The 26,954-nt window shown below is 35.0% G+C and overlaps 1 protein-coding gene across 5 annotated transcripts in view; it reads left to right on the top strand.

Annotated features, from left to right (window-relative positions):
- ATG5 (autophagy related 5) overlaps positions 1-26,954 on the top strand; it is a 129,185-nt gene that overhangs the window by 9,430 nt on the left and 92,801 nt on the right. For 3 of the 5 annotated variants that reach the window (XM_047734006.1, XM_047734007.1, XM_047734008.1), the window contains exons 3-4: positions 7,940-8,067; positions 16,763-16,841. In XM_047734006.1, the coding sequence (XP_047589962.1) occupies positions 7,940-8,067; positions 16,763-16,841 (207 nt within the window). Of the gene's footprint in view, positions 1-2,239; positions 2,334-7,939; positions 8,068-16,762; positions 16,842-26,954 lie in introns of those variants that run through there. The other 2 variants (XM_047734009.1, XM_047734010.1) reach the window with 2 other exon arrangements.

The following is a 26,954-nucleotide window of genomic DNA, read 5'->3' as shown; positions in this document are numbered from 1 at the left end:
TAATAGTATTTTGCCTTTTTATTGAATAGGCCCTAATAGACAAAGACATTCTCAGTTGTCATTATTTTAGTTTTGTCTCAGGTACACATAATATTATTTACCTAGGAATATCTGGAAAAGTGAAAATTTATTTGTGGTGTTGGACTTTCTTGTTTTGCTTTAATAAAGCTTGCCCTTTGCTTTCTCCCTTATCTGTTTGAGGGGTAGCACTGTTCCTCAGCCTGCTCCAGCCATGGGAAGTCAGACTGATGGAGGAAGCTACTTAAGGAGCCCCATACACTCACTTTTTGGGTTTAGGAACGGTTTCGTTTTTCTCTGTGTATCCTCAGCATCTGGCATAGGTCATGCGAGTGGTAGGCACTCAGTGCATGAAAGTCTCATATATTCACATTGGGATTTTGTTTTTAAATCGTCTCTTTGGGTTTTCTTATGGAAAATAATTTCAGAGAAATTGGGCAGTCTTTTGTTACTAGTATTCAAGTTATCATAACTGAATATATACTTTTGAGTCATTTTAACTTTGGAAATCTCAACAGTTTTCTGCCTTTAGAAAAATTTCCGTAGTTAAAAACAAAATGTCACAGTTTATTTTTAGAAGAATTTCACTTGCTAGGTATATTTTTTTTCCTTCTCTTTCTGTAATATATATTAGGATATCACTTATGTTTTGTTTCCAAACTAGTTTCTGTTATTTTAATTAAAACTTTAACCTCTGGTGCCTTTCTAATCATAACTAAACAAACGAATATATGTGTCTAGTTGGTCAAAGTGGCAAATATGAGAAATATGTAATTTAAGTCTGTTTACTTTTAAGTCAAAATATAATGTTTGACAGCTTCTTGTAGTTTAAAAAAACAAGTAAAGAATATAATATTTTTCCTTCTTTATGTATGAAATCTGTAAAATATAAAAAGTTTGTTGTGAGAGTGGAGCGTTAAGTTGTTTTCTAGCTATCTCTAATTGAATTGAAAATGGCAACAAGTATTGGGGATATCTATAGGAGGAAGAAAGCTCTTTTGTTTAACTGATAATTTTTTTGAAATACAGTTTCCCCTAATTTTTCACCCAAAGGAACTTCATATAACAATTACGACTATGTTTTTGAAAAATATCAGGTGACAGGCATATAAAAAATACTAAATAAAAAGCTACAGTTTAAAACCATGTAGCATCACCTGTATTTTGCTCTTTATATACATACATAAATAATTAAATGTAAGGTACTACATGCAGGAAGAAAATACAGGAAAACCTCAGCAGTGGTTAGTCTTAGAATTATAAATGAGAATGATAGTGCCAGTCTGGTTTTGGTTTACATGTGTCTTAGTTGTAAATTACGCTTAAATGTATTTTTAATTGTGTTACTTTATAATAATGATAATATTGTAAAGATTCCAGATGAAATGAGGTAAAAATATCATAGCCTAGGAGGCAGTAAACCTCTTTCCTGGACATTCTCAAAGCTCAGGTGAGGTGATTAGTAGGATTATCACCGTGGCCGGAAAAGTTCACTCATGTTCAGGTGGTTGTGTAGAAAGGATAAGTGAATGAAAATGTTGTTTGCTTTTTTTTTTTTTTCTTCTTCTAAAAGATTTTATTCTTAAACAATCTCTACACCCAGTGTGGAGCTTGAACTCACGATGTTGAGATCAAGACCCTGGCTCTGATTGAGCCAGCCAGGTGCTTCTGTAGTTTACTTTTTATAGCGCTTATTCCTTATTTCTTAGAAACTAGGTTTAAGCATATTTACTCATACCAAATTTATAAATTAAATTATTATTCAAAGAGTCTGTTTCCTATGGAAAAGAATATTAATTTAAATATATTCCTATTTCTGCATTTTGATTTGTTGCCTCTGCATAATCTCTTTTCAGCCTATATCCCATATCTATGTCTGAGCATTGTGTCTTATTTTGCGGGGAATATTAGGAAGAAAAAGTTAGAAACTAAGCAGTCTTTCAGTTTCTGTTGTTTTTCTTATATTTATTTAAACTGTTGACTTTCATTTAGATTATCTAAAGTAAAAGCATACATACCAATATGCATTCATATTTTTGACTTGTTACAAGAGGAAATCACTCATTCATTCATATGATCATAAATCTGAGTGGACCCTAAACATTACACAGTGGTCCTTTTATGTTTCCTTAGTCAGCTGTCTCTGTTCTTCTTCTTCAAAACTATTTCGCTGAGCCCTGACCTTATTTTTCACTCTTAACAGGTAACCTCACTTCCTGCTTCCTTAACCTTCTGGCACCAAGTATTTTAAACACATCTGCACTCACACATATTGACTACTTCTCTCATAATGGAAGAGGTGTCCTTCCTCCAAGGCAAGCCCTAGCCTTCTCTCTCTGCTCTGGATCCCATCTTCCCACCATCCTCAGGAAGATGGTGGTTTCTCATATTCTCCTACCTCCACCCCTGCCTTCTTTCTTTTCCTTTCATCTTCTACCTACCAGCTCCTTTTTTGCAGCATTTATATAATCTTACATCCTTCCTACCCTAAAACAATCCTCTGTTGACCCCATCTCTCTTTCAGTCTCTTGCTTTCCCTTCATGGCCAGACTTATTAAAAAGGTGGTCTGTACTCATTGTCTCCTTCCCACCTCCCACTTATTTTACTGGAATCACAGTTCCATACTACTCCAACAGAACTGTCTTTGCTGAAGTCACTAATGACATCTTTTTGCCAAACTTTGAGTCTGTTTTTGACTTTTCATTTGCTTGATCTCTCAGTGTTGTGTGTTGTTTTTTTTTTAAAGATTTTAAAATTTATTTATTTGACAGATAGACGCCACAAGTAGGCAGAGAGGCAGGCAGAGAGAGAGGGGGGGGAAGCAGGCTCCCTGCTGAGCAGAGAGCCCGACGTGGGGCCCGATCCCAGGACCCTGGGATCATGACCTGAGCCGAAGGCAGAGGCTTTAACCTACTGAGCTACCCAGGCGCCCCTCTCAGTGGTGTTTTAATGTTGTTGGCTGTTTTCTCCATTTTGTGGCACTGTTCTCTCTTGCTCTGCAATGTTTCATAATTCTGGTTTTGCTTCTACATTTCTGGGGGGTTTTTTGGTCTCCTTTGCCAGATCTCTTTCCTTTTGCTGTTTCTCAATGTTGGCATTCCTTGGGGCCTTGCCTTTTTTCACTCCTCTTCACTTTATCCCCTCTGGAGTTATCATCCATTTTTACCTCTTTGTTGAGCTAAAACTCCTAGTATTTATTTTGACAACACCCAAGATTTTTCTCCTGAACTCCAGACCTATGTGTGTGTCTGCTGGATATCAAACTGAGTGTTTTGAAACTGGACACATCATCATTACCTCCAGACAGACTGGTCATCTGCTGTAATCCCTTCCTCTTTTTGCAAGTAGACCCAGTTAATTAATAACTCTTTTTTTTAAATTAATAACTCTTAACAGTAATTAAGAAAGGACTCATCCTTGTTGCTTTCTTCTCCTGTATCCCAGGCATTCAGTTAGTAACTTAGTCCATCTGATTTCACATGTCAAATATCTTTGAAACTTACCCAGTTTCTTCCATACCCATTGCTACAGCCTAGTTTAGACCACCATGTAAAAACCAATGGGATTTCATAGTATTAAGTAATCTCCCTAGTTTCATTCTTGCCTTCTTTCCATTTGCAGTTGGCAGTTGGAGTCATCTTTTCAAAACACATATCTGATCCTGTCATCTGCCTGCTTAAAACCTTTTGTAGCCTTTCATCATCTTTAGGATCCTTTGTGTAGTTTACAACTTTCTCCATGATCTGGTCCCTTGCTTCTTTAGTACTATTCTGCCTCAACCCTCTATATTATTGTCATTTTCAACTTATGGTTCCTCATTGGGCCAGTCTTTGTCTTTCTATACTCATTCCATGCCTTCTTGCAGTTTCCTCTGTCTACAATGAGCAGCAGGATCTCCCACTTGGCTCAGAACCAGACATCCACAACACCCATGTTTGAGTCCTCTTTACTTCTTGGCTGTTGCCTTAACGTAGACATCCCGTCCAGGCTTTCCCTAAGCCCCTACATGAAGTTAAATTCCATTGCTACTTGCTCTTATAACATTCTTTACTTTCTCCTTGCACTCATCACATTTGTAATTTTGTTTTTACTGACTACCTTTCTAGCCTGTTAGCTCTGTGAGAGCAAGAACTCTTGTTTCCTTCAGTGCTCTATCTTCATTGCCTGGTGTGATGCCTCACACATGGAACAGAATTCTAGTATATTTTAATTCTATATTCATTCTAGGTTTAGAAGTCCCTAATTTTAGAATTTAAAATTACTGGAAAAGTTAGGATTTGGTATAAAAAAGTAATATTACAGCTACCTGTGTCAGAACCAAAGTGATGTATACAGCTATATGAAACATGTATTCCTTACAAGCTGTATAGAAAAAAAAAAAAAAGATCTTGTATGTTAGTATTCACTGAGTTCTTGATAGTGCTAAATCAAGAATGAGAGAACAATAGATTGCAAGTAGCTGGCAGTTTCCCCAAAGGGGGATAATCCTTTTCATATTGAAAGAACTTAACCTCAAAGACATTAATGGAAGTGAAATAGGCCAGACACAGAAGGACAAATAGTTCATTATTCCACTTATATGAGGTATCTAGAAAAGTCCGAAGGGCCTGGGGAGAAGAGGGAGTTTTACTAGATTAATTGGTACAGAATTTGAGTTTGGGATGATGAAAAATTCTGAAGATGGATAGTGGTGATGGTTGTACAACAGTGTGAATGTATTTAATGTCAATGACTATACCCTTAAATATGGCAGATTTTATGCTAGATATATTTTACCATAATTAATTTTATCATAATTAAAAGAAAGTAAACCAATGAGATACACATAAGAAAATCAGTGAGTGGTACTATTTGAATATAGATGGTAGGATGATGTCATTTTACTTTTTTTTTTTTCATTTTTACTTATTAAGTAGATAAATTATATCTAATACAGTCATTCTTAAATCTTAGTGTTATTTCTTAATGCTACTACCGGTATTTATGTTAGTTACAATTTACTCCAACAGGCTAATTTAGATTAGAAGATTCCAAGTACATTTCAGTATAGATTCTGTCTTAAGAATGAAAATTCTTTATTAGTTATCATTTTTGGCTTTATGTCACTTGATCTTTGGGATCTGTGATTCATTCAGCAAATAATTATTGTGTGTCTACTATAAAGCAGACACTCTTGAACATTTGGAATGTAGCAGTGAATGAAACCAACAAAAATCCCTGTCTTAATGGAGCTTACATTTTAGGGTTCCTCATTCCTTATTGTGAAGAAGTTTTCATTTCATGAAGATCATTTGTGGACTTTACAGCAACTTTAAACCCTATGCATGTAGTACAGCACCCCAGAATCAGGAGCTACTATCCATGCTCATCAGTTCTGATGTGTCTTTTCTCTTTTTTTGTAATCTTTGTAGGTTAATATTCTCTGTAGGATACATTACTATTTAATGCCCAAGAGACATTTGAAGTTAAAAGTTCTGGATTTACTAGTATAGAACTTACAGTTGATAGAACTTACAGATTAGTTGATTCTTAACATAGGCTTGAACTATGAGGGTCCACTTATATGCTGATTTTTTTTACACTTCAGTACTTTAAATGTATTTTCTTTTCCTTATGATTTCTTAACATTTTCTTACCTTTATTGTAAGACTACAGTGTAAAATACATACAAAATACCTGTTAATTGACTTTGTTATTGGTAAGGCTTCTAGTCAACAGTAGACCATTAGTAGTTAGGTTTTTGGAGAGTCAGCAGTTACACATGAAGATTTTGAACTATGTGGTGGTTTGGTGCCCCTAATTACCACATTGTTCAGGGGTCAACTGTGTACTTATTTATTTTAAAAAAATGGCTGATCCATCATGCTGTTTTACTTTCTTAGGAAACGTCCATGTTACATCTATATTTGATTTTGTCATTTCCAATTTTAATGAATCGTTTCTTTGCCATTTATTTAATAGAATATGATTTTGACAAGTTTTTTATTTTTTTTTATTTTTTTATTTTTTTTAAAGATTTTATTTATTTATTTGACAGAGAGAGATCACAAGTAGACAGAGAGGCAGGCAGAGAGAGAGAGAGAGAGAGAGGGAAGCAGGCTCCCCGCCGAGCAGAGAGCCCAATGCGGGACTCGATCCCAGGACCCTGAGATCTGACCTGAGCCGAAGGCAGCGGCTTAAACCACTGAGCCACCCAGGCGCCCCTGATTTTGACAAGTTTTTTAAACTGCCATGTAAACTAGAGGTGATACCATTGCCTGTGAAACAACTAGTGCTTTTTCTTGTACACTGTATTAGTTTCCTTTCTCTCTTATTTCCTAATCCACATTCTAGTTGTTTCTTCATAAAGGAGGAGCTTACGTTTTGTTGAATCATCTTTGCTATCCAAAAGCTTGTTTCTAGTATTAGTAATTGCCTTCTCTTCCATACTGGATCATGCCAGCTACCTCCCACCCCCTTTACCCTGTTGTCCCCAGGACCACTGTCATGTTCTCTTGCCTAGTTGGAGCCTGTTAATCTTGATCTTCAGTGTTTAAATATTAGTTCCTTTACCCAGAATATTTCTCTTTGTATATATTCCCCAGCCCCATAATTCTACTTGATTTACTGACCAAAAGACATAATAACTGAATAAACAGCATGAAAAATGATGCAGAATTAGCCTCTCAAATGCAGCTGAAAGAAAGTAATAAAACAGTTTTACCAGCAAAAGACAGAACCTTAGCAAAGCAAGGAATGACCAGAGTATCTCCTGGGAAAACATGAATTTTTGCCAGTTTCCTCCTTTTGTCCACTCATGTGTTCTTTATAAAATTCTAACCAGTTTTCTTAAATGCTCTCTTATGTTTTCTTTCTGTATATCTTTGGTGGGGGAAAAATAATGGTGGCCTTCATAATTATGCCAGTTGAGGCTAGCCCAACATTCCTTCTCAGACTTTTCTCTCCAAAGTCCAAGTAGGCCCAGTCTCCATAAAGACAGGATTGAGGGAGGAGCTGGACAGTGGCAGATGACCGGTCTACCAGCATTATACCTTAAACTTGTGCCTTATTGCCCTTTAAATGTGTGGCTCTACAGTCAGTCATCTTAAACTTACTTCTTTCCTTCAGTTTCTTGATTAGTAATAACCAAAATCTGTTGACTGATTTCCAGATCTTTCTCATTTTTCCATTCCTTCATGCCCATCCCTTCATGTAATATTTCCATAACAGATTTCCAGTTTATAATCTTATCTTCTTTATATCTACCATGGCTAGAATATTCCTCAAATACTGTTTCTCATTGTGCCATTCTTTATTCATTGTATCGTAGTGGGCCCCTATTCATCAAACAAAAATTTGTTTGATCTTTAAAGGCTTTTCTGTTGCTGCATTAAAGTATTTTTGTAAGTACTTTTTATGAATTTTTTTTTACCTTTATTTTAGCCTCATATAGAAGAGGTGTTCTTCATCGCGATTAAGCTAATACATGGTAGATTATCAAAATATGATGGACCAATTGAGAAGTCCCGATTGATAAGTCAGGAAGTACCTTATTATTTTCTCATAATAGTTTAATTAATTCAGGTGAATCATACCAATTTTTAAGTTAAATTTGATAGACGTAATAGGTATCCTAAAGAGCATGACATCTGATTACATTTGTATTTTTATGTGGAGAAAAGTATTACAGAAAGTAGATTTGTGTTGTTTATTCTGGGTACTTATGCTATAAGCTCTACTTAAAGTAATGACCTCAAAAGAAATTTAAAACGTCTTAACCTTTAGCCTTTGATTTGCTTTAAAAAGCAGTTGACTTTGTGTGGAATATTCAAAGTAATGCAAAGAACATGGCTGTTTTTCCTTAAAATTCAAAGACCTATTTAGTATATATTTTTTTGAAAAAATAGTAAATAAATACGGTTTTACAAATTTTCATTTCAGTTGCTTTTGCCAAGAGTAAGTTATTTGACGTTGGTAACTGACAAAGTGAAAAAGCACTTTCAGAAGGTTATGAGACAAGAAGACATTAGTGAGATATGGTTTGAATATGAAGGCACACCACTGAAATGGTGAGTGAATTTTTCTGCATTATTAAGCATTGAGTATATGCTAGCTTTATGAAGGTATAGTGCCCTGAAGCAATTTTTTAAAAGTTACATAAAGAAATAAGTCAGTAGTCTAGCTCATATAATACAGTGAATTTTAAACTATTGTTCAAATATTTTATTGAAAATATTTCTTCCTTCTTTTGGATGCATGGGAGACTGGACAGATTTGTATATATTTTCAACAACAGATTTTTCAGTGGCATAATAATAGTGTATTTGATTAAGTTTTTTTTTCCCAGACATATTTAAGACTCCCTAATGAATAAGTCAGTCTGTGACACTATGCAGTTTTTGCTTCTATCTCCAGAATTTTTATGACAGATCTTTATATACCCATGATTACCTAAAGTGGCATCTTTCAAACTGAGTGCCACATTTAGTGCCATATGCACATTTTATCTAGCCTTGGCTTAGTATTTAAAATACATTGATTTCCTTTTTATGTGAAAAATAATTTTGATATTCTATCATTCGTAAGAAACATTGAAAGTAAATCCTAAATCTAGGTTTATCCATGTATGGATGATGTATTTTTGTACTTCCTCTGTTACTGGGAGTTTTATAAATTGCGCTTCCAAAAATATTTAATGAAACTGGAGAAATTACAGAGAAGAATATAAAAAATGGTTCAAGGTATGCTGGGATATAGGTATTGAAATGCTGCTATATGAATGTAGTTGAATGAAAAAGTCAAGACTTAAATATGAACACTATAAGTAGGTTTAAAGTGGGCTTGCATTCTAAATCTGGAGTATTAATATGAAGAATTTTTTAAAAGAGGCTCACAAAAAAGGAAGCTGAGAGATGTTTAACAAGTGCAGCTGACTTGAATATAAGCATTACTTAGAAGTGAGGGGTCAACTCTTGGAACTCACCTCACCTGGAATTCCCACAAGTGAGTAGATTTTTCATAATGATTTAGAAACACACAAAGTGATATTTTTTATTGATTTTGGAAGCAAGGAGATTTTGTATTGAGTTATAGGTCACATTTCTAACCTTTTGAGGCATTTCTGGGAAAGGATGGCGAAGTTCTTTATAGCATTCATTTTTAAATAATACTATTGACAAGTTTCATGATCACTTATCAGATTCATTATGATGCTTGAATAGTTCTAGACATCAGGCAGCATAGATAAGTCAATGTTTTCCGTTTCTTTTATTTCTCAGAAGAATTGGAGGTTTTGGAATGGGAAGGTGGCTTAAAAGAAGTATAAGAGGAGTGAGGAAAAAAAAAAGAGGAGTGAGGATCAGGAGAGTAGAGGGAAAGGAAGGAGGGGGAAAGATTGTGGGTGAGTAGCAGTAGGATCTATCTATTCTCGACAGTTCGATCTGTATTATATAGTTGAATATTGAAATTGTATTGCTGTATGTGTATTAGTTATATACACTTTATTGTTAAGAATTCATGTGACTGACACTAGGCTTTCAGTTTTATTAGTGTAAGGTAGGGCTTCTTAACAAGGGCTCTATTGACATTTTGACCTAGGTAATTCTTTGCTGTGGGAAGGTTACCCTGTACATTGTAGGATTTTTAGTAGCAGCTTTGGTCTATGCCTACTAGAGTTAGTAGCATTCCCTCTAGTCATGGTTATAAAAAGTGCTTCCAGGTGTCCTGAGATGACGGGGTACAAAACCACCCCCAATTGAGAAACTCTGGAAAAGATGGGAAACCTCAGACTCTCTTAAGTAAACGATTGCTCAGTCGCCATCCTTCAGCTGCTGTTTTAATCCATCCTGTATGGTGGGGTTTTTTTGTATTTGATAAGATTTGTATTCTGTAAGTTTGTATTCTATATCAACAAATAATGTTTGGACCCATTTCTGTTACCACAGGGTAATAATTTGGCTCAAATATGTCATGTTCTTTGTTAGTATTTATGTCTTCTGAGAATCTTTTATTAAGGAGTAAAAAAATTAAAATTATTTTTCCTTTTAGAGAGTTTATGTGAAAGTAATTGTATTCACTTATCTTTGCTGTAGGTTTTGGGTGTTAACTTTTTATGCATGATGTCACTTTCGTAGTTATGTCTTGCTGTAAGCTCATTGTATTTAATGGCTTTTGATAAAACTTTCCTTTAGTACAGTAGTCCCTCTTTATCTGTGGTTTTGCTTTTTGTAGTTTCATTTACCCTCAGTCAGCCACGGTCTGGAAGCAGATGATCCTTCTCTGACATATTGTCAGAAGGTTGACAGTAGTAGCCTAACACTGGGTCATCGTGCTCATGTTATTCACCTCACTTCATCTCATCACGTAGGCATTTTACCATCTCACATTATCACAAGAAGGGTGAGTACAGTACAGTAAGATATTTTGAGAGAGAGCGTCCACACTCATAACTTTTATTATAACTTTTGTTATAATTGTTCTATTCTAAGTTATTGTCATTAATCTCTTACTGTGCCTAATTTATAAATGAAACTTTATCATGGGTCTGTATGTATAGGAGAAAACGTAGCATACGTAGAGTTTGGTACTGTCTCTGGTTTCAGGCATCCTTGGGGAGGTCTTGGAACATATCCCCCTTGCATAAGGGGCAACTAACTACCATATTGTTAGCTACTCCATATATTTGAGGAAGGAATAGCTTCCAGAGGCATGAATATAATCCAGGACCTCTGGGCTAAGTCTTCATCTTTTCTCTTTTTGCTCCCAACTAGAGCAGTTTCCTCCTAGTTAAAGGAGTCATCTTCCTGTGTTCAAGGAGTCATAGGCTATCAATATCTACCTGGCATTTAAGCAGTGGGCTTCATATGATAGGATAATCATTATAGGGAAGCATCTACCACTGAAGTTTTATAGGCCTGAGACTTTTGAGACCATGCAAGTGTCTTAAGAGTAGAGGAGCATTTATTTGAGTAGGGTAATAACATCTTTCTTATACTTGATTTTTTGGAGTTTTAAATACATTCCAGTGAGAAAGGAAATCAAACACCAGTTTAGATAATTCATAAAAGAAAGTAGAAAGAGCATAAACCGGTAATTACTTCTTACTCTTCAACTCCTGCTATTTGTTATTTATTATTACAGTTGTTTAAATATCTGCATGAGATACTTGGGCATGGACTTTTGTACCTTACGCAGTACTACATAAGAGGTGCTAAGTAAATGTTTGTTCAGTGGGTGAATGAAAATGAGGCTGAAATAAATAAAATAACTTGTTCAAATGAGTGAGTAGGACCAGATTTTGAAAGTCTCCGTTCAGTCTTCCCACCATACTTGCTGATATTCTATTTGTTAGTTGTCGTTTTCTTTGGTTCTGTATGGTCTCTCTAAATTGCTTACATTATTTGTCCATATTAGAATAGAAAATTTAAGAACAGTGGCAAACACATAATGAATACTTAGTATATTGTTGATTTGTAGAGAATCTGAGGGGGCTTTATTTGATTACCATTTTATCCCCTATAGTCCTTTGTTTCCTTAAGTTTTAAAAATTACATGATAAATGGAAAGTGCTGATCTAACTCAAATGCAAAGATTTCTTTCTTTTTTTTAATTTTTTTATTTTTGGTAGGAGTGCTTTGAGTTGATTAGTCAGCAGAGGGTGCTCTAACATTGCATTTTAAAAGGTGAAGGTTCCTTTTTACTGTAAATCAAGTGGTCAAAGTTTGTATTTTTTACTTTTATATTAGAATTATTTTAAGAGAACAGTTTCTGGTTCTTCTTTTTTTTTTTTTTTTTTATTAAAGATTTTATTTATTTATTTGACAGATAGAGATCACAAGTAGGCGGAGAGGCAGTCAGAGAGAGAGAGGAGGAGGCAGGTTGCCTGCTGAGCAGAGAGCCCGATGTGGGGCTCGATCCCAGGACACTGGGACCATGACCTGAGCCGAAGGCAGAGGCTTTAACCCACTGAGCCACCCAGGCGCCCCAGTTTCTGGTTCTTCTAAAGAACACTTTGTATGTATGCCCTAATATTGGTTAGCTCTTAGGCCTTCGGTATAAATTTTAGTAAAAGCTTTTCTTTTTGTCAATTATAAAAGCAAGTGTCTCTAATAGAATATTATTATTTTGTGTAAACTGACTTATTTTCAGGAATGGTTGGAAAGTAAGAAGTTGAAACTACCTTTTGAATTAAAAAAAAAAACAAAAACCAGCAAGCATTGATGATCTTAAACATAGACATAGCAGAATGACCCAGAATTTAATACTGTATCTATCTGGTATCAAAAGTAAATTTTAACAAAATGACCTCTTAATTATAAATACTGTGCAGGCTCTTCTCTCTTATTGTCTTTTCCCTAAGATTGAATTTCTAAAATTGTATAAATTCTGTAAACTTGAATTTTGAAATGTGATTTACTTAGCTTTTGAGACAGGTAGTATCCCTTGGCTGTTTTTATACTTTTTCATGCATAAGAATAGGTTTAGAAAGCTGTGAAACACAGTGCTAATTTACAGATGTTCGTGTTTGTTCCATACGTAAAGCAAGGCAAAATTGATTATAAACATTAGATTACTTTGGTGTACATTTGAGTTGTACCCTTTTTCTTTTTTTATTTTTTTAACAATGGGGCTTGGACTTGGGACCCTGAGAACAAAACCTGAGCTGAGATCAAGAGTTGGATGCTTAGGGTCGCCTGGGTGGCTCATTTGGTAAAACGGCTTCCTTCCCTGAGTCCTGGGATCAAGTCCCTCATGGGGCTCTCTGCTCAGCCGAGAGCCTGCTTCTTCTCCCTCTCCCTCTGCCTGCCTTTCTGCCTACGTGTCATCTCTGTCTCCCTCTGTCAAATAAATAAATAAAATCTTTAAAAAAAAAAAGAGTTGGATGCTTAACCAACTGAGCCACCCAGGTGCCCCACTTTGTACCCTTTTTTATTCAATGAAATATAATCCTGTTTCCAGTATATCACTAGGAGACTTACAAATAGGATGCCTTTATTTCAGTGAAATGGAGTAGGACGATCATTCTGTTCTCTCTAGTATTTGGGGAAGCTTTCTTTCAATGCTGATGTTAGAATACCGCTTTGCTATCTGACTGCAGATGTTTAGACTACTGAGAGCACCCTTGGCTGATTTAGGAACATAGCTGTTATTAACGATACATGTGACCAGTACGTGTGTATGTACTTTAGCAGTAATGAAAGGGTAGAGAAGAAACACCTTATGCAAAGAAAAATGAAAATATTACTCATTTTGAGAATTGATTTTAGAGAAGACTAGAGCAATTAAGGAAGAGAAAGAAAATGAATAAAGTGTGAAAATAGACCTGACACTAACTGTTCTGGTATGGTGAATTTTTATAGGGCAGTAGAGTGAACCCTTACTAGTTGGGCCCTCTTCTGGGATATATTCCAGGTTCATATCCTTACCACTTCCTTTTCTATTAAATTTAGGTTAGATTGGCAGGAGTAGCAGCATAGAGATAAATGGTTACATTATGATTTACTTACAGTTATGGCTTATGTGGTTTCTATGTTGTGGGTTAGGAGCCTCCTGACAGAACTATGTAGAATATCTGTTTAGAGGAATTGTACAAATTAGTACTTTTGAAACCCTTGATGTAAATTAGATTATAGTGTAAGAGAAATTCAGTACCTTTAATTCTTGCCAGTTCTGTTTTCTGTTACAGATTTTCTTGCATATTAATAGACTCATCAGAAATAAGCAGTCTTGGAACCAGTTAAGTCAGATAGTGTATTTTTGGGGGGTTAGTATCCTTGCATCAAAATCATTCTGACATAAACATCTGCATTGAGCCACATATAACCTGAACATGTAGACTTTGATAATAGAAGGAAGTAAATAGCTCTTTCTACTGCAGTTTTATTTTTAAAGATGATTACAGGATAATTACTAGTTATTTAGAATGCTTTTATGTTGTTTCTTTACATACATTTATAGTTAAATGTAAGTATTAGAAACCATAATACTTAAATTTCATCCTAATCTTCAGTATATTGGGAAAAAGAGTCATCATTTACCATTTGAGACCAGTGAAGTTTGAAAATATATATATGTAAGTTATTTTGTAAATAACTTAGAGAAAAATAAAGAAATAGTGTATGACAACTTTTTTAGAAATTTTAAAAAGCATTTAGATAGAGCAAATTCACATTTACGCTTCATAGTTCCCCTAGTTTTGAAGGTATAGATACCAGAAATGGGCAATTCTTCTGAATGCAACTAACTACTCATTAGTTGTCATAAATTCAAATAGACCTCTAAGAGGTTTTGGGTTATTGTGACTTCTGGCTTTTCTTGCTTAACAGCAGTGCTTAAAGAAATTTTTAAACCTTTGACAAATCATGATTTTGTTGTAAAATACTTGTTTACATTAGAAAATGCCAATAAGAATGATCAGTCCAATACTCGTTCATGTCTACATCATATAATTCCTTCTAGTCATCTTTGGTACAAATCTGCCTTTAGCTCTTGCTCACTATCAGATAAATTGCAGTGCACAAATGGCATAAAAGATGAAAAAATACTGTCACACATCTTTTTAACAAAATGACTCAGGTTCTTGTCATAAAATATCGTATGATGAAATTCTTGCCGTTGAATGACTAAGTGGATTAAGAATACCATGTCTTTAGAAATATATTGTTCATTCATTAGTTTTTGAATTGTGTAAAATTCACCTAGAATATTATCTAATGACTCATAGTCTGAGATTTCACTTAAGTGATCAATTTTACTACTGTCCTTAAAATCCAAAGTACTGTTGTCTGTGTAAAAACCTTCTGATTTATGTAATAATTGTGTAACATCTTCCCTTGTCGATTTTCCTCTCTTTCCCATTATGCATGGAAAATTAGACATTTTGAATTTTTAGCTATATTAATGATAGATAAAAGCAGACTCCAAAAACGGGGTCTGCATTCTGACTTTATACTTCCTTGAAATCTGATGTAATACTCTAGGTGAAACAATGAGAACATGGAAGAATGCATTGTTATATCATCCTTCTATGGCATGAAGAATAATGGCATGCTATTATTCTTCCAAATTGTTACTCGTTTAGTTTTGTTTTTTTTTTTAGCATAGTTGGGAATAATTGATAATTGATAAATAATGATGAAATCATTCCTAGAATGATGAATTTCTCTTTTGAGGACTAGCAAAAGTCTATTTTGTAAAAATACAAAGCATTATGTAGAGCTTGTACAATTTTAAGAAGTTCAGAGAGAAGTATCAGAATTGGATAGAATCTATAACTTTTCTCTAATGGAGTATTTTTGTTTTTCAAATTACTATTTTTGTTTTAGATTTTGACAGACTAGGGTTTTTTTTTTCTGGGTTCTGAAGGAAACATTCTATTATTTAGGTAATCCAAAATTTCCTTCAGTATTCATAATTGGTTATGAAAGATTCATCGTAGATGTGAACTTTCAAGGTTAGAGGTTTAAGGGTTATTATTAAAAGATACAACATGTATATGACTAAAACTACCCTGTTTCATTTTACTAGCAGGACATTCATTCTAAATTCTTTCTAAATAACATGATCTGTAGTGATTGATGACTTTTTACCAATTTTATGATGTAGATGTAAGCAAACAGGACTAGTATTAATATTTGAATCTTGGTTAGGCAGTGTATTGGGTCATTCATTTTGAGGGGAATTAGGTGTATTTCCAAATTTTGCAGCTTCTAAATCTAGGAATCACTCACTAACATATGAAGAACAGGAATGTACAAGACACCACGCAGTCCTCTTTTTGCCTCTTTTGCCTCGTTGGAAGTATTGTTTAATTCTGTTTCATTATTGTAGCCACTTTAGTTTTTTTAAAAGGATGATTTAAAAAATAAGATTTCTTTTTTTTTTTTTGAACTCCAATTTATTAGGGTTTTTATTTTTATTTTTTTTTATTTCTTTTCAGCGTAACAGTATTCATTGTTTTTGCACCACACCCAGTGCTCCATGGAATCTGTGCCCTCTCTAATACCCACCACCTGGTTCCCCCAACCTCCCACCCCCCGCCCCTTAAAAATAAGATTTCTTTGTTGAAATCTGCAGGGTTTGAATTATTGCTAAATAGTTTGCTTCACTGTAAGTAATGTTTATATTTGGAAAGGTTCTCTTATTTAGGAAGTCCTGAATTTATTTTTGTAAAAAACTTCAGTCTGAGGTTGCAGAAAAATATTCAGTGACTTTGGAAAATGTTGACATGTTGTTATACAGAAAAAGCAGGTAATAGTGTTTTATAAAGGATAAGCCTAATCTGTATTTATATATTATGCATAAATAAAAGACTCACTTTCTGTGGTGTTAATATTAACCACAAAATAGATGATTGCATGCTTTTTAAGGTGATTTTCTTAGTTCTTAGAATTTTCTAATACTTAAAAAATTAAAAAATATATTTACATAAGCTTTAAAAACCTGTTTGTCCAATGTGAATACTGGGATGGTAATCAGATAGTGCAGTAGTGTGATACAGCAGTGGTCATGGCTGATGAAAGATTCTTAAGCACTATCCCATTATGTATACTGGGGCTTCAGTGAATGAAATGCTTAGAAGAAAACTGATACCTGGAAATTATACCATATTAGCTTGGGCAAGTAACAGTAATATGTTATCATTCTATGATTTGTGGTTAAAGCCCCCTGATATTTGATGTTACAGTATATGCTGAAATTTATTTTGGAGTTGTAGTTATAACTTTAAAATATTCTTTCTTTTAAAACGTACTCTTTCATTTTTAGGCATTATCCAATTGGTTTGCTGTTTGATCTACTTGCATCAAGTTCAGCTCTTCCTTGGAACATCATAGTACATTTTAAGGTATAGTTTAAATAGCATTTCCCATTTCTTCCTCTTATAGTATTTCATAGGTAGATTTAGAATAGAATTTTTTTAAAGTAAAGTTGTTTATTGCTTCTTCCTTGACACTAAATGGCTAAGCTGCCGCTAGTTTTTATCCATCTATCTTTTGATTTATTACTAACTCTTGGCAGAGTCATTTAAAATTAAATGCATGAATGCCTATTTTTGGAGCTGAATATGCTGTTTAAAATTTGTAATATTTTGGAATGTTTATATTCATCAAAAAAAATCTCCAATAAGAAGAACAAAATCCAGAGTTTAGATGTGGGCATGGGAGTGGGGAAGGGGTACAACTTAATGTGTTGAGTATCTCTAAGGCTGTTTTGATTGAATTGTGAGAAGCGTTAGGAGACAGAACTCCAAAGATTTGATCTAAGTGTGTTTTGAGAAATTTTAATTCCTGTAGTTTCTGTGATCAGTCCATTTATTGTAACTTAATTTTGTCCTAATAGTTTATAAAGTGGTCTGTCTTCCCCCTTAACCACCTTGATTCTTCAGCCCCTGCTCCCCAAGCAATAAACAAATACCATTGAAGGATTGAAATACCTCTTTTAGTTGATAACTAGGCAGTGATTCTCAAAGGGCAATGAATTGTGGGAGGGAAGCATGTTAGGAGTTTCAAAAGTCATTTTAGATATCTAATTTGCTTTCCTATAAGGGGCACTCATTCAAAGTCACAGCCCAAAGGCTGCTCACCCATTCTTCCTAAGATGCTTTCCTTCCCACTTTATTCAGTTGAGTGTGTGGGTCTTTGGCATTTATTTCCCTCTCATTTGCACTAATGTGCTTTGCAGAGTACCATGTTACCACGGATTTTAGTTACCACGGAACCAGACTAGGATATGCTTCTAATATGCATGACTTTCAGTTACCATGGTATCATGCAAAGTGAAGACTGCCTGTATTTATAATAATTTAAGTTTAGAACGGTATAAAGTAAAACTACTCCAAGCATAATGAGTGTAGAGGTTCCGTATTGCCTAACATGTTAGTCTTTCCCATTATGTTGAAAAACAATTCCCATAATTATTCATGTGAGAGGGATGCACTCTAGGACTTTGGAATCTAGGTTAAAATATATCATAGCTACCCATTTATTTATTCATTCAACACATACCAGAAGCCTACTATATGCCAGCCAGGCACTATTCTAGATGCTTGGGGTATATGAGTGAATGACACAAAGACACTCAAACACCGGGACACTTTATGGTGCCCACCTGGCACCACATACCAAGCCTTCTTGTAATCACTGATTGAGTGCATCAGTGGACTATAATAATGATAGGAAGGCTTAGAATTGTTTTGATTGTTCTCATGTAGTGTGGTGCAGTGCAGTGCTTCTCAAAGCACTCTGTGGACCCATAGGGGTATCCAAGGCTCTTGGAATGGATTCATGAGGTCCAGTCTGTTTCCATAATAATATTAAGGTGCAATTTGCCCTTGCCTCTGTGTTTACATTTGTACTGATCTGCAAAAGAGATGGTGGGTCAAACTGTGGGCACCACAGCACAGAGCAGGGCGGCGCACCACTCTGTGCAAGTGGTTATTGCATTCTTCACTGCCACACACTTGCAGTAGAAAGAATAACAGCCTCACTTAAGACTGTTCTGGATGAAGCAGTACAAATTACCAATTATTCTTCATCTTAACTCTTAAGTACGTGTCTTTTTAATCTCCTGTGTGTCGAAATGAGAGTGCATATAAAGCACTTCTGCTCTGTGCCAAATATGATGACTGTCTTTAGGAAAAGCACTGAAGCCCTTGTTTGAGGGCAAGCTGAACACGCCACTTTTTTCATAAAACACCGTTTTTTTATTTGAAAGAGTGACTGATAAAGTGTATTTGGGTATTTGTAAGATAGTTTCTTAAAATAAATGAAGTGACTCTCAGAGTAAGGACAGCAGTATTTGTTGCCAATGTTAAAATGTGAACTTCTAAATGAAAATTAGAACTTTGGAAAACATATCTGCTACCATGACCCTAACAGCTTTATTATTCTTAAAAAACAGTTTTCTGTTGAGATTTTTGGTCATTTTAACAGATCTGATTTTTAAGAAATTTTATGTAATGAAATGTGTCAAATATTTTGAGATCTGCATTAATTCAGCAAACAAGTATTTTCCAAATGGTCAGTGCATGATGTTACAAAATAATGTATGTGAAAAAGAACCATTCAAAATGCAAGGTCAGAATTAGGAATTTTAATGTAACAGAAATCAAAATGTTTATTGATAAGCTTTCAGATTCCACATTAGTGTTCTAATAAGCTATACTTATTGAATCTGGTGTAATATCAAAAAAGAATATCCACAAATCTGAAGTCTGTTAAAATGCTACTCCTTTTTCCAGGTACATATTTTTATAAGCCTATATATTTATATAAGTTAGTCAAAAGAACATTAAAAGCACTGAATGTAGAAGCAAATAGTTCATCTGTTTTCTACAAAGCCAAACATTAAAGATTTTTGCAAAACTGTAAAAGAATACCAGTATTCTCCCTCAGTTTTTGTTGTTCTAGAAAATAGTTATTTTACACAGAAAATATGATTTTTGTGTTACATGTAATGGGTATGTTCTTGGTGTTTTTAAATGAATCACTCTTTGAGGTCTTTGGTAGGTCACCATTTTCTTCCCAGATGGGAAATTTATTAGAGAAATCAAATAGAAAGCAGAATTGTAGAGCTAATAAGGATATTATAGAGGGTGCTATAAAGTTGCTCAAGCTACCAGTGTATTTCTGTCAGCTCCTCTTACACTTTCTGCACCTGGCCCATATTGGGGGAGAATTTCTTTCTGTGTACTAAGTTCCCTTTTTTAGGGTTATAAGACTTAGCTTTCCTCAAAAGTTGTCCCTAAGTGTTTAATTTATGGTTATACTGATTAATGTAGGCCCATTTCTGTTATACTGCTTTGTGCCTTTTGATTCATTATAATGAAATCAAATAAGACATTTGCAGGTAGAAAAGCAGATGCTTTTAGTATGAGGAAGCGGTGTTTTGTTTTGTCCTTAGTTTCTAGATAATAGCTTATCAGTTGATTGAATTTATTGAGTAACAACTTTATGTCAGTTGTGTCAGTGTGTATTTTATCTTTTTGATATTGAGTATGTTAAATGATACCTGTATTTTAACCAGACAGCTTGGAATTTATTTGTTTTACAGTTGCTTTCAAAGATATAAATTGATTTTGATTAGGTTTTATGCAATAATAAACTCTCCCAAGAGACCCCACCCACCCCTGGCTGCCTCTACCTCACACATTTGATCATTTTGTGGTTAAGGCTGAATTTTGGGGAGAGAATACCTGTTAAATAGCTTTCAGATATTTTCTCTAATTTTTAATGGACTTTGTTGCTTGTCATTTGAATAGATGTATAATGTTTATAGTAAATGAATTTTAATGTCTAGAGTAGTGTTCTTCAAACTTTAATGTGCATACAGATTACCTTTGTGTCTTATTAAGGTACAGATTTTGATTCTGATTCTGTAGGTTTGGGCTGAGGGCAAAGGTTCTGTGTTTTTATTTTTTAAATTTTTATTTTTTTTTTTCATTGGATTTTTAGACTTCATTGCACAAGTTCATCATATATTCACCTTTGGCATAGATGTTGACACATGAGTGTGTTTTATATCAGCTACCATAAGGATTGCCATTCCTATGAGAGTAAAAGTATTTAATTGAGAAACAACCCTCCATGGGGGAAATATTAAATGATCGCCAGCCATACTCTGAGCCTTATGTTTTATTTTCTTATTTACAGTAGGAGGCCTGGAAGGACTTAACTTCTAGCTACTTGATCCATGGGCTTTGTTCTCCATGATGCATGTTACGTAGTAGCATAATTTCATTATATCTTATCAATAGAAGCATTTTTACCATTATAGGGGGATTTGTTCACTGGCTCCCATTATTTTCAGGCTATACATTTAGCTCAGCCTGAGCAAAAATTCATTTCACAAGCACAAATAAATGTGTTAACATAACTTTCTTACCATCCCACTTTCTTGACTTTTCAAGAATGCCACCAGCTCACTCTGATTATCCACATGTGTATACAGCATGAAATACCATCTCATCTACCATAGGTTCATTCATTTCATTAATAGCAATGATGTTAATTATTTTCATAATTTGAGAGGAATTTGCATCTAAGCCAAAATTGAAGTAGTGGAATTAACAACTGCTTGTCTCAAATGACTACATGGATGCCCCCCCATATCATACCTTTGAAGAAATTTCTTACATAAATGTAAAATAGAAAGGAAAGGATTCAAACCTCCTCCAGCTGGTGCCAAGCCAATATCATAACTTCTGTTTCTTTCTCAATTAGTGAGGTATTAGTAAAAATCATATAACTTTGTCTAAGTGAAATTAGAAGTCCAAACACTTTATATCTTGGTGACATATCCATTCCAGCTATGTTTCCAAGATGCAGCATCACCTATCATAGAAGAACTTTTACACTTCATGATCATACATTAATGATTGTTGTCCTGATTAGCTCCTTAGTTATTTACATTATTTCATTAATGTTAACAGCTAACGTAACGCACAAGTAACAATAGATACACAAGAAGTAGAAACAGCTTAAACTGTTCTATTAGTCACTATCCTGATCTTGTCTGACCACCACTACAATTTCATTATATAATAGATGAAATTAATAATCCTTCCCTCACTGTAAAGACTGTGTGGGTTGTCAGTGATCCTGAAGCTATGGATATGTAAATATTTATTATTTTTATCATGATAAGTGTACTCATTAATACCTATCCCCCATTTTCCCCATCCCTCCACCCATCTCCACTCTGGTAACCATCTGTTTGTTCTCTGTAGCTAACAGTCTGTTTCCTGGTTTGTCTCTTTTTTCGCCTTAGTCCGGTTTCTTAAATTCCGCCTATCTGTGAAATCATATGGTATTTGTCTTTCTCTGACTTATTTTGCATAGCATTATATTCTCTAGCTCTATCCATGTTGTTGCCAATGGCAAGATTTCATTCTTTTCTATGGCTGAATAATATTCCCATACACACACACACACACACACACATATTTGTGTATATATAAAATTTATGTGTGTGTGTATCTATACATATGTATATACATACATATGTATAGATACACATAACATTTCTTTATCCATTCATTCATCTATAGATGGACACATGGGCTGCATTCATAGTTTGGCTGTTGAGGTTCTGTATTTTTAACAAGTTCACAGGTAATTCAGTGTTACTAATTCAGCAGACCACTTTTTGAATAACAAGTGTTTGGAGAACAGTGCAGATTTAGAAGTTAATATTGTGTAAAGAACCAAAAAGTTGTAAGGATGATTCAAAAATTAATGTTTTTAGAAATTTTTATATTATTTTTGGAATTCTGAGAAACATTACATAATTGTAAGGTGTTTACTGCTTTAAAACATAGATTTAGATATTTATTTTGCTTTCTTCCTCCATTTATCAAAACAAGTGAAAATAGTAACTTCTTCAGACTTTTCTAATTAGCCTCAAGAATATTTATGATCCCTAAACTTCATTAGCTTACTGAGAAAATTGTCTTCTCGTTCTTCACTTTTTTATTTTAAAAAGTTTAAATCTATATTTGAAAAGTTGAGAGTTGTCTAGAGAACATCCACATACTTCTTACCTTGATTTGCCAGTTGCCAACATTTTGCTACTTTGGCTTTCTTCTTCTCTATTTTTTTCCTCTAATATTTATATTATTCCTATGGGTATGCTGCTTGCAAAGCTGGATTATAAGAAAAAAGTTGCTTACAGTATGTGGAATTTTTAAAAAGAGAGATTCATTATATGATTCAGCATCAGGTGAACATAGTGGGTTCTTTAAAATGCCAAATTCTATTACATATCCTAAATAAAGTTTAATGAGTAAATAAAATCAGCAATACCTTGGTGTTTTTTTTTTCTTTCTTTCCTGATAACATGGTGCTAAATTGGTGTATTTTGGTTTTGATAAGAGCATAGATTTTAATTTTAAATTTTGATAGTGATTATTATTGGTAAGAGCTCGCATTTACTAGGTAAAAGAGGGTCAGCATTAAGGTAAGTGCTTCTGTGTAAAACGCTGCTGAATGATTGTGACTAGACAAAATTAGGTTTTTGGACCAAGATATTCTCTGTCTTTCCTACAGTGGTTGGAAGGCACTACCACTGGTTCTGTTCTTTAAATATATTTGTATGACTGCTCACACCCCTTTTCTGATGGTTTCGTTCTTTCTTGCTAGGCCAAGAGCCACTGTGTCTCCCTGAGGTAATTTACTGTATTTCTGCTTTTCTACTGTGTGTTGATGACATAGGTCTGAGGTAGCTTTCCGTGTTCTTGAGTGTACTTCATGGTCATTCCCATGCTTCTGCTTCATGTACTTGCCAGCTCTAAATATTGGTAGTTGTTTTGTAGTATCTATCAGTAGTGTAGTACATTAGTTATCTGTTTCTGTGTAACAGATCACCACAAATGTAGCAGCTTAAAATAACACAAATTTATTACTTCACCATTTCTGTGGATCTTCTGCTTAGGGCCCCACTGTAATCATGGTGTTGGCTCAGCTACATTCTTGCCTGGAGACTGAGAATCTTCTTCTAAGCTCACTCATGTTGCTGGCAGAATTCATTGCCGTGTGATTGTAGGACTTAGGGCCCTTTCTTTTGACTGTCAGCTAGAGGCTGCACTCAGCACCTAAAGGCTGCTTAAAGTTCCTTGCCATGTAGACTTTCCCAGTATAGCAGCTTACATCTTTCAGCCAACAAAAGGTCTCTAGAGCTAGTCTTTTAGCAAGATTGGAGTTTTATGTAAGTGTCACTTAAAATCACAGGAGTAAGATCCAATAGCCTTCACTATATTCTTTTGGTTAAGTGCAAATCAAGGTCCTGCCTGTAGCCCATGGGAAGGGATTACAGAAAGGTTTGAAGGAGGTAGAGAGGATGTAGGGTCATGTATACTTAAAATTTTATGAAATACAGTTTGCTTAGTCACTTTTTTATTCATCAAATATTTATTGAGGTTAACATCTACTTTTCAGCCATGACAGAGTAATTGGATTGGATTTTTCCTCCAGCCATAAACAGCTATAAAACTGGACAAAATATATGAAGTAGAGCTCTTTTCAGGCACTGGACATTAGAGAGAAAGAGAACAAACAAGGTGAGCACCACATTTAGCCCATCTCTGTTTCAGGGCAGTTTCCTGACTGTGTCGTGGGGAGTGGAACTCAAGCAGAGCAGGGAAGTCCTGCTGAGTTGAGGATGCAAAGATTGGAGTTCTGGGCTACTGAAGCAGCTGGAATTTGCTGAGCAGGGTTTCAGAAAAGTATAAGTGTGAGTTTCCCGAAAGTCCTTTTCTGACAGTTATGGTGCATATTTATAGGCAATACTATACTCCTCAAGGTCAGATAAGAGAATGCATGTTAGAGTGGGACAAGCCCCATTATACATGGAGATGTTGGATTCTAGTCCACCCAGCGTGGAGAGAGACCTAGTTAACGTACTAAACATTTATCTGAGACCAGAAAGACCTGATGTAGGAGTAACTATTATATCTCAGAGCAGGATTAGCAAATTACGGTCTGTGTTATATCTGGCCCACTGATTGTTTTTGTATGGCTTGTGATCTAAGGGATGGTTTTTATACATTTTAGTGGCAGAAAAAGAATTTTATTTCACTTTTTTTTTTAAAGATTTTGCTTATTTATTAGAAAGAGAGAGAATGTGAGAGAGAGAGTGAGCAGCAGTAGGGGGTGGGGAGGGCAGAGGCAGAGGGAGAAACTGGCTCCCTGCTTAGCAAGGAGCCCAATGTGGGGCTTGATCCCAGGACCCTGGGAACATGACCTGGGCTGAAGGCAGATGCTTAACCGACTGAGCCACCCAGGTGCCCCTAGAAAAGAGTTTTAAAAAAGAATAGTATTTTGTGAAACTTGAAAATTATGTGGAATATAAATTCTAGTGACTATAAATAAATTTGTTTAAAAATGCAGCTAGCCAGAGGCACCTAGATGGCTCAGTCACTTAAACGTTTGCATTTGGCTCAGGTCATAATCCTGGGGTCCTGGGTTTGAGACGTGTATCAGGCTCCCTGCTCAGCAGGGTGTTTGCTTCTCCCACTCCCTCTGCAGCTCTCCCTCTGCTTATGCTCTCTCTCTCTCTCTCACTCTTGCTCACTCTCTCTCGAATAAATAAATGAAATCTTAAAAAAAAAATAAAATGAAACCATCCATGCTAATTCATTTACATATTACTTTTGGGCCACAAGGGCAAAGTCACGCTTGCTATAGACACTGTGTGGCCCACAAATCTAATGCATTTACTGTCTAGCCTTTTACAGAAAAAGTTGGCCAACTCCTATTTAAGAGTAAGGATTGCTCTGGATCTTCTCTAATAAAGCCTAAAATTAGCTCTTTTGGGGATCAGGGAGAGGCACTAGGCCGAACCAAACTCATCAAGAAAGACAGTATAATTGAGAATCCTCACACCGTATTTACAATGTCCAGCATGCAACCAATATTTACTGTACATGCAAATAATCAGTAAAACTTGCAACATATCAAAGGGGGAAAAATGCTGTTAATAGAAACTGACCCTGAGGTAACCCACATTTGGAATTAGGAAAAATGAATTAAACCAACTATTAAGTCAGTGACTTAAAGTAAGATTACAATATCATAGAACTAAGAAGAACAATATATGAAATGAAAAATTCCCTGGATAGGCTTAATGTGAATTAGAGATGGCACAAGAAAGATTCTGTGAACTTGAAGTCAGATCCATAGAAATTATGCAGTATTAAGAATTGAGAGAAGAAAACTGGTGTGGGAGGGAGACAATCCTGATGGCCTCTAGGATAATGTCAAGCAGTCTCACATACATGTATGTAGAGTCCTAGAAGGAGAGGAAAGAGGGAATGATTCAGGAAAATGTTTTTAAGAAATAATGATTAGACTCCCATTTTTTTGGTTTCACAGATACAATAAGCCAAACTCCATGAAATTGGCATAAGGACAGACATAAATCAATGAAATTGAAGTGAAAGTCAAAATAAAAACACATACATATGTGGGCAGTTAATTTTTTTTGTATGGGTGCCGAAACAGTGCAGTGAAGGAAAGAGTGGTTTTTTGACAGATTGTGCTATGACAACTGGATACCCACATGTAAGAGAATGAAACTGACTGCTATTAAAAAATAAGTAGAAGTGGATCAGATATCTAAATGTAAGAACTAAAATTATAAAACTCTTAGAAAAAATAAATTTTGATTAGGCAGTAATTTCTTAGGTGTAACACTTAAAGCACAAACAACCAAAGGAAAAGAAAAACAGGTAAATTGGACTTGATCAAAATGAAAGACTTTCATGCTTCAAAGGAAGTGAAAAGACAACCCATAAGAGAAAATACTTGCAAAGTCATATGTCTAAGAAGGGTCCAGTGTCCAGAATATATAAAGAACTCCTAGAATTCAATAATGAAAAGGTAAATAACCCAATTAAAAATGGGCAAAGTATTTGAGTAGACATTTCTCCAAAATAGATAAAAAATGGCCAGAAGCACATGCAGTGATGCTCAGAATACTTGTTAAAAAAAAGGCAAAGTGGGGCGCCTGGGTGACTCAGTGGGTTAAGCCTCTGCCTTCGGCTCGGGTCGTGATCTCAGGGTTTTGGGATCGAGCCCCGCATCGGGCTCTCTGCTCAGCAGAGAGCCTGCTTCCTCCTCACTCTCTGCCTGCCTCTCTGCCTACTTGCGATCTCTGTCAAATAAATAAATAAAAAAAAAAGATCTTTAAAAAAAAAGGTAAAGAAAGATACCATTGAGTTACCTCTTCAACCCTCTAAGATAGCTATAATCAAAAAGTTGGATGATAATAGGTGTTAAAGTGTGGCTTAATTGATACTCTCCTATGTTACATGTTACTATTAGAAATGTAAAATGATACGCTGCTTTGGAGAATAGTCTGGCAGTTCCTCAAATCATTAAGCATAGACTTGCCATATGACCCACCAATTCCAGTCATAGTTACATACCCCAGAGAACTGAAAACACATGTCCCCCTAAAAACT

This window comes from Lutra lutra, chromosome 6 (assembly GCF_902655055.1).
Source record: "Lutra lutra chromosome 6, mLutLut1.2, whole genome shotgun sequence".
Lineage (NCBI taxonomy): Eukaryota > Metazoa > Chordata > Mammalia > Carnivora > Mustelidae > Lutra > Lutra lutra.
This window is presented reverse-complemented; position numbering and strand designations above follow the sequence as displayed.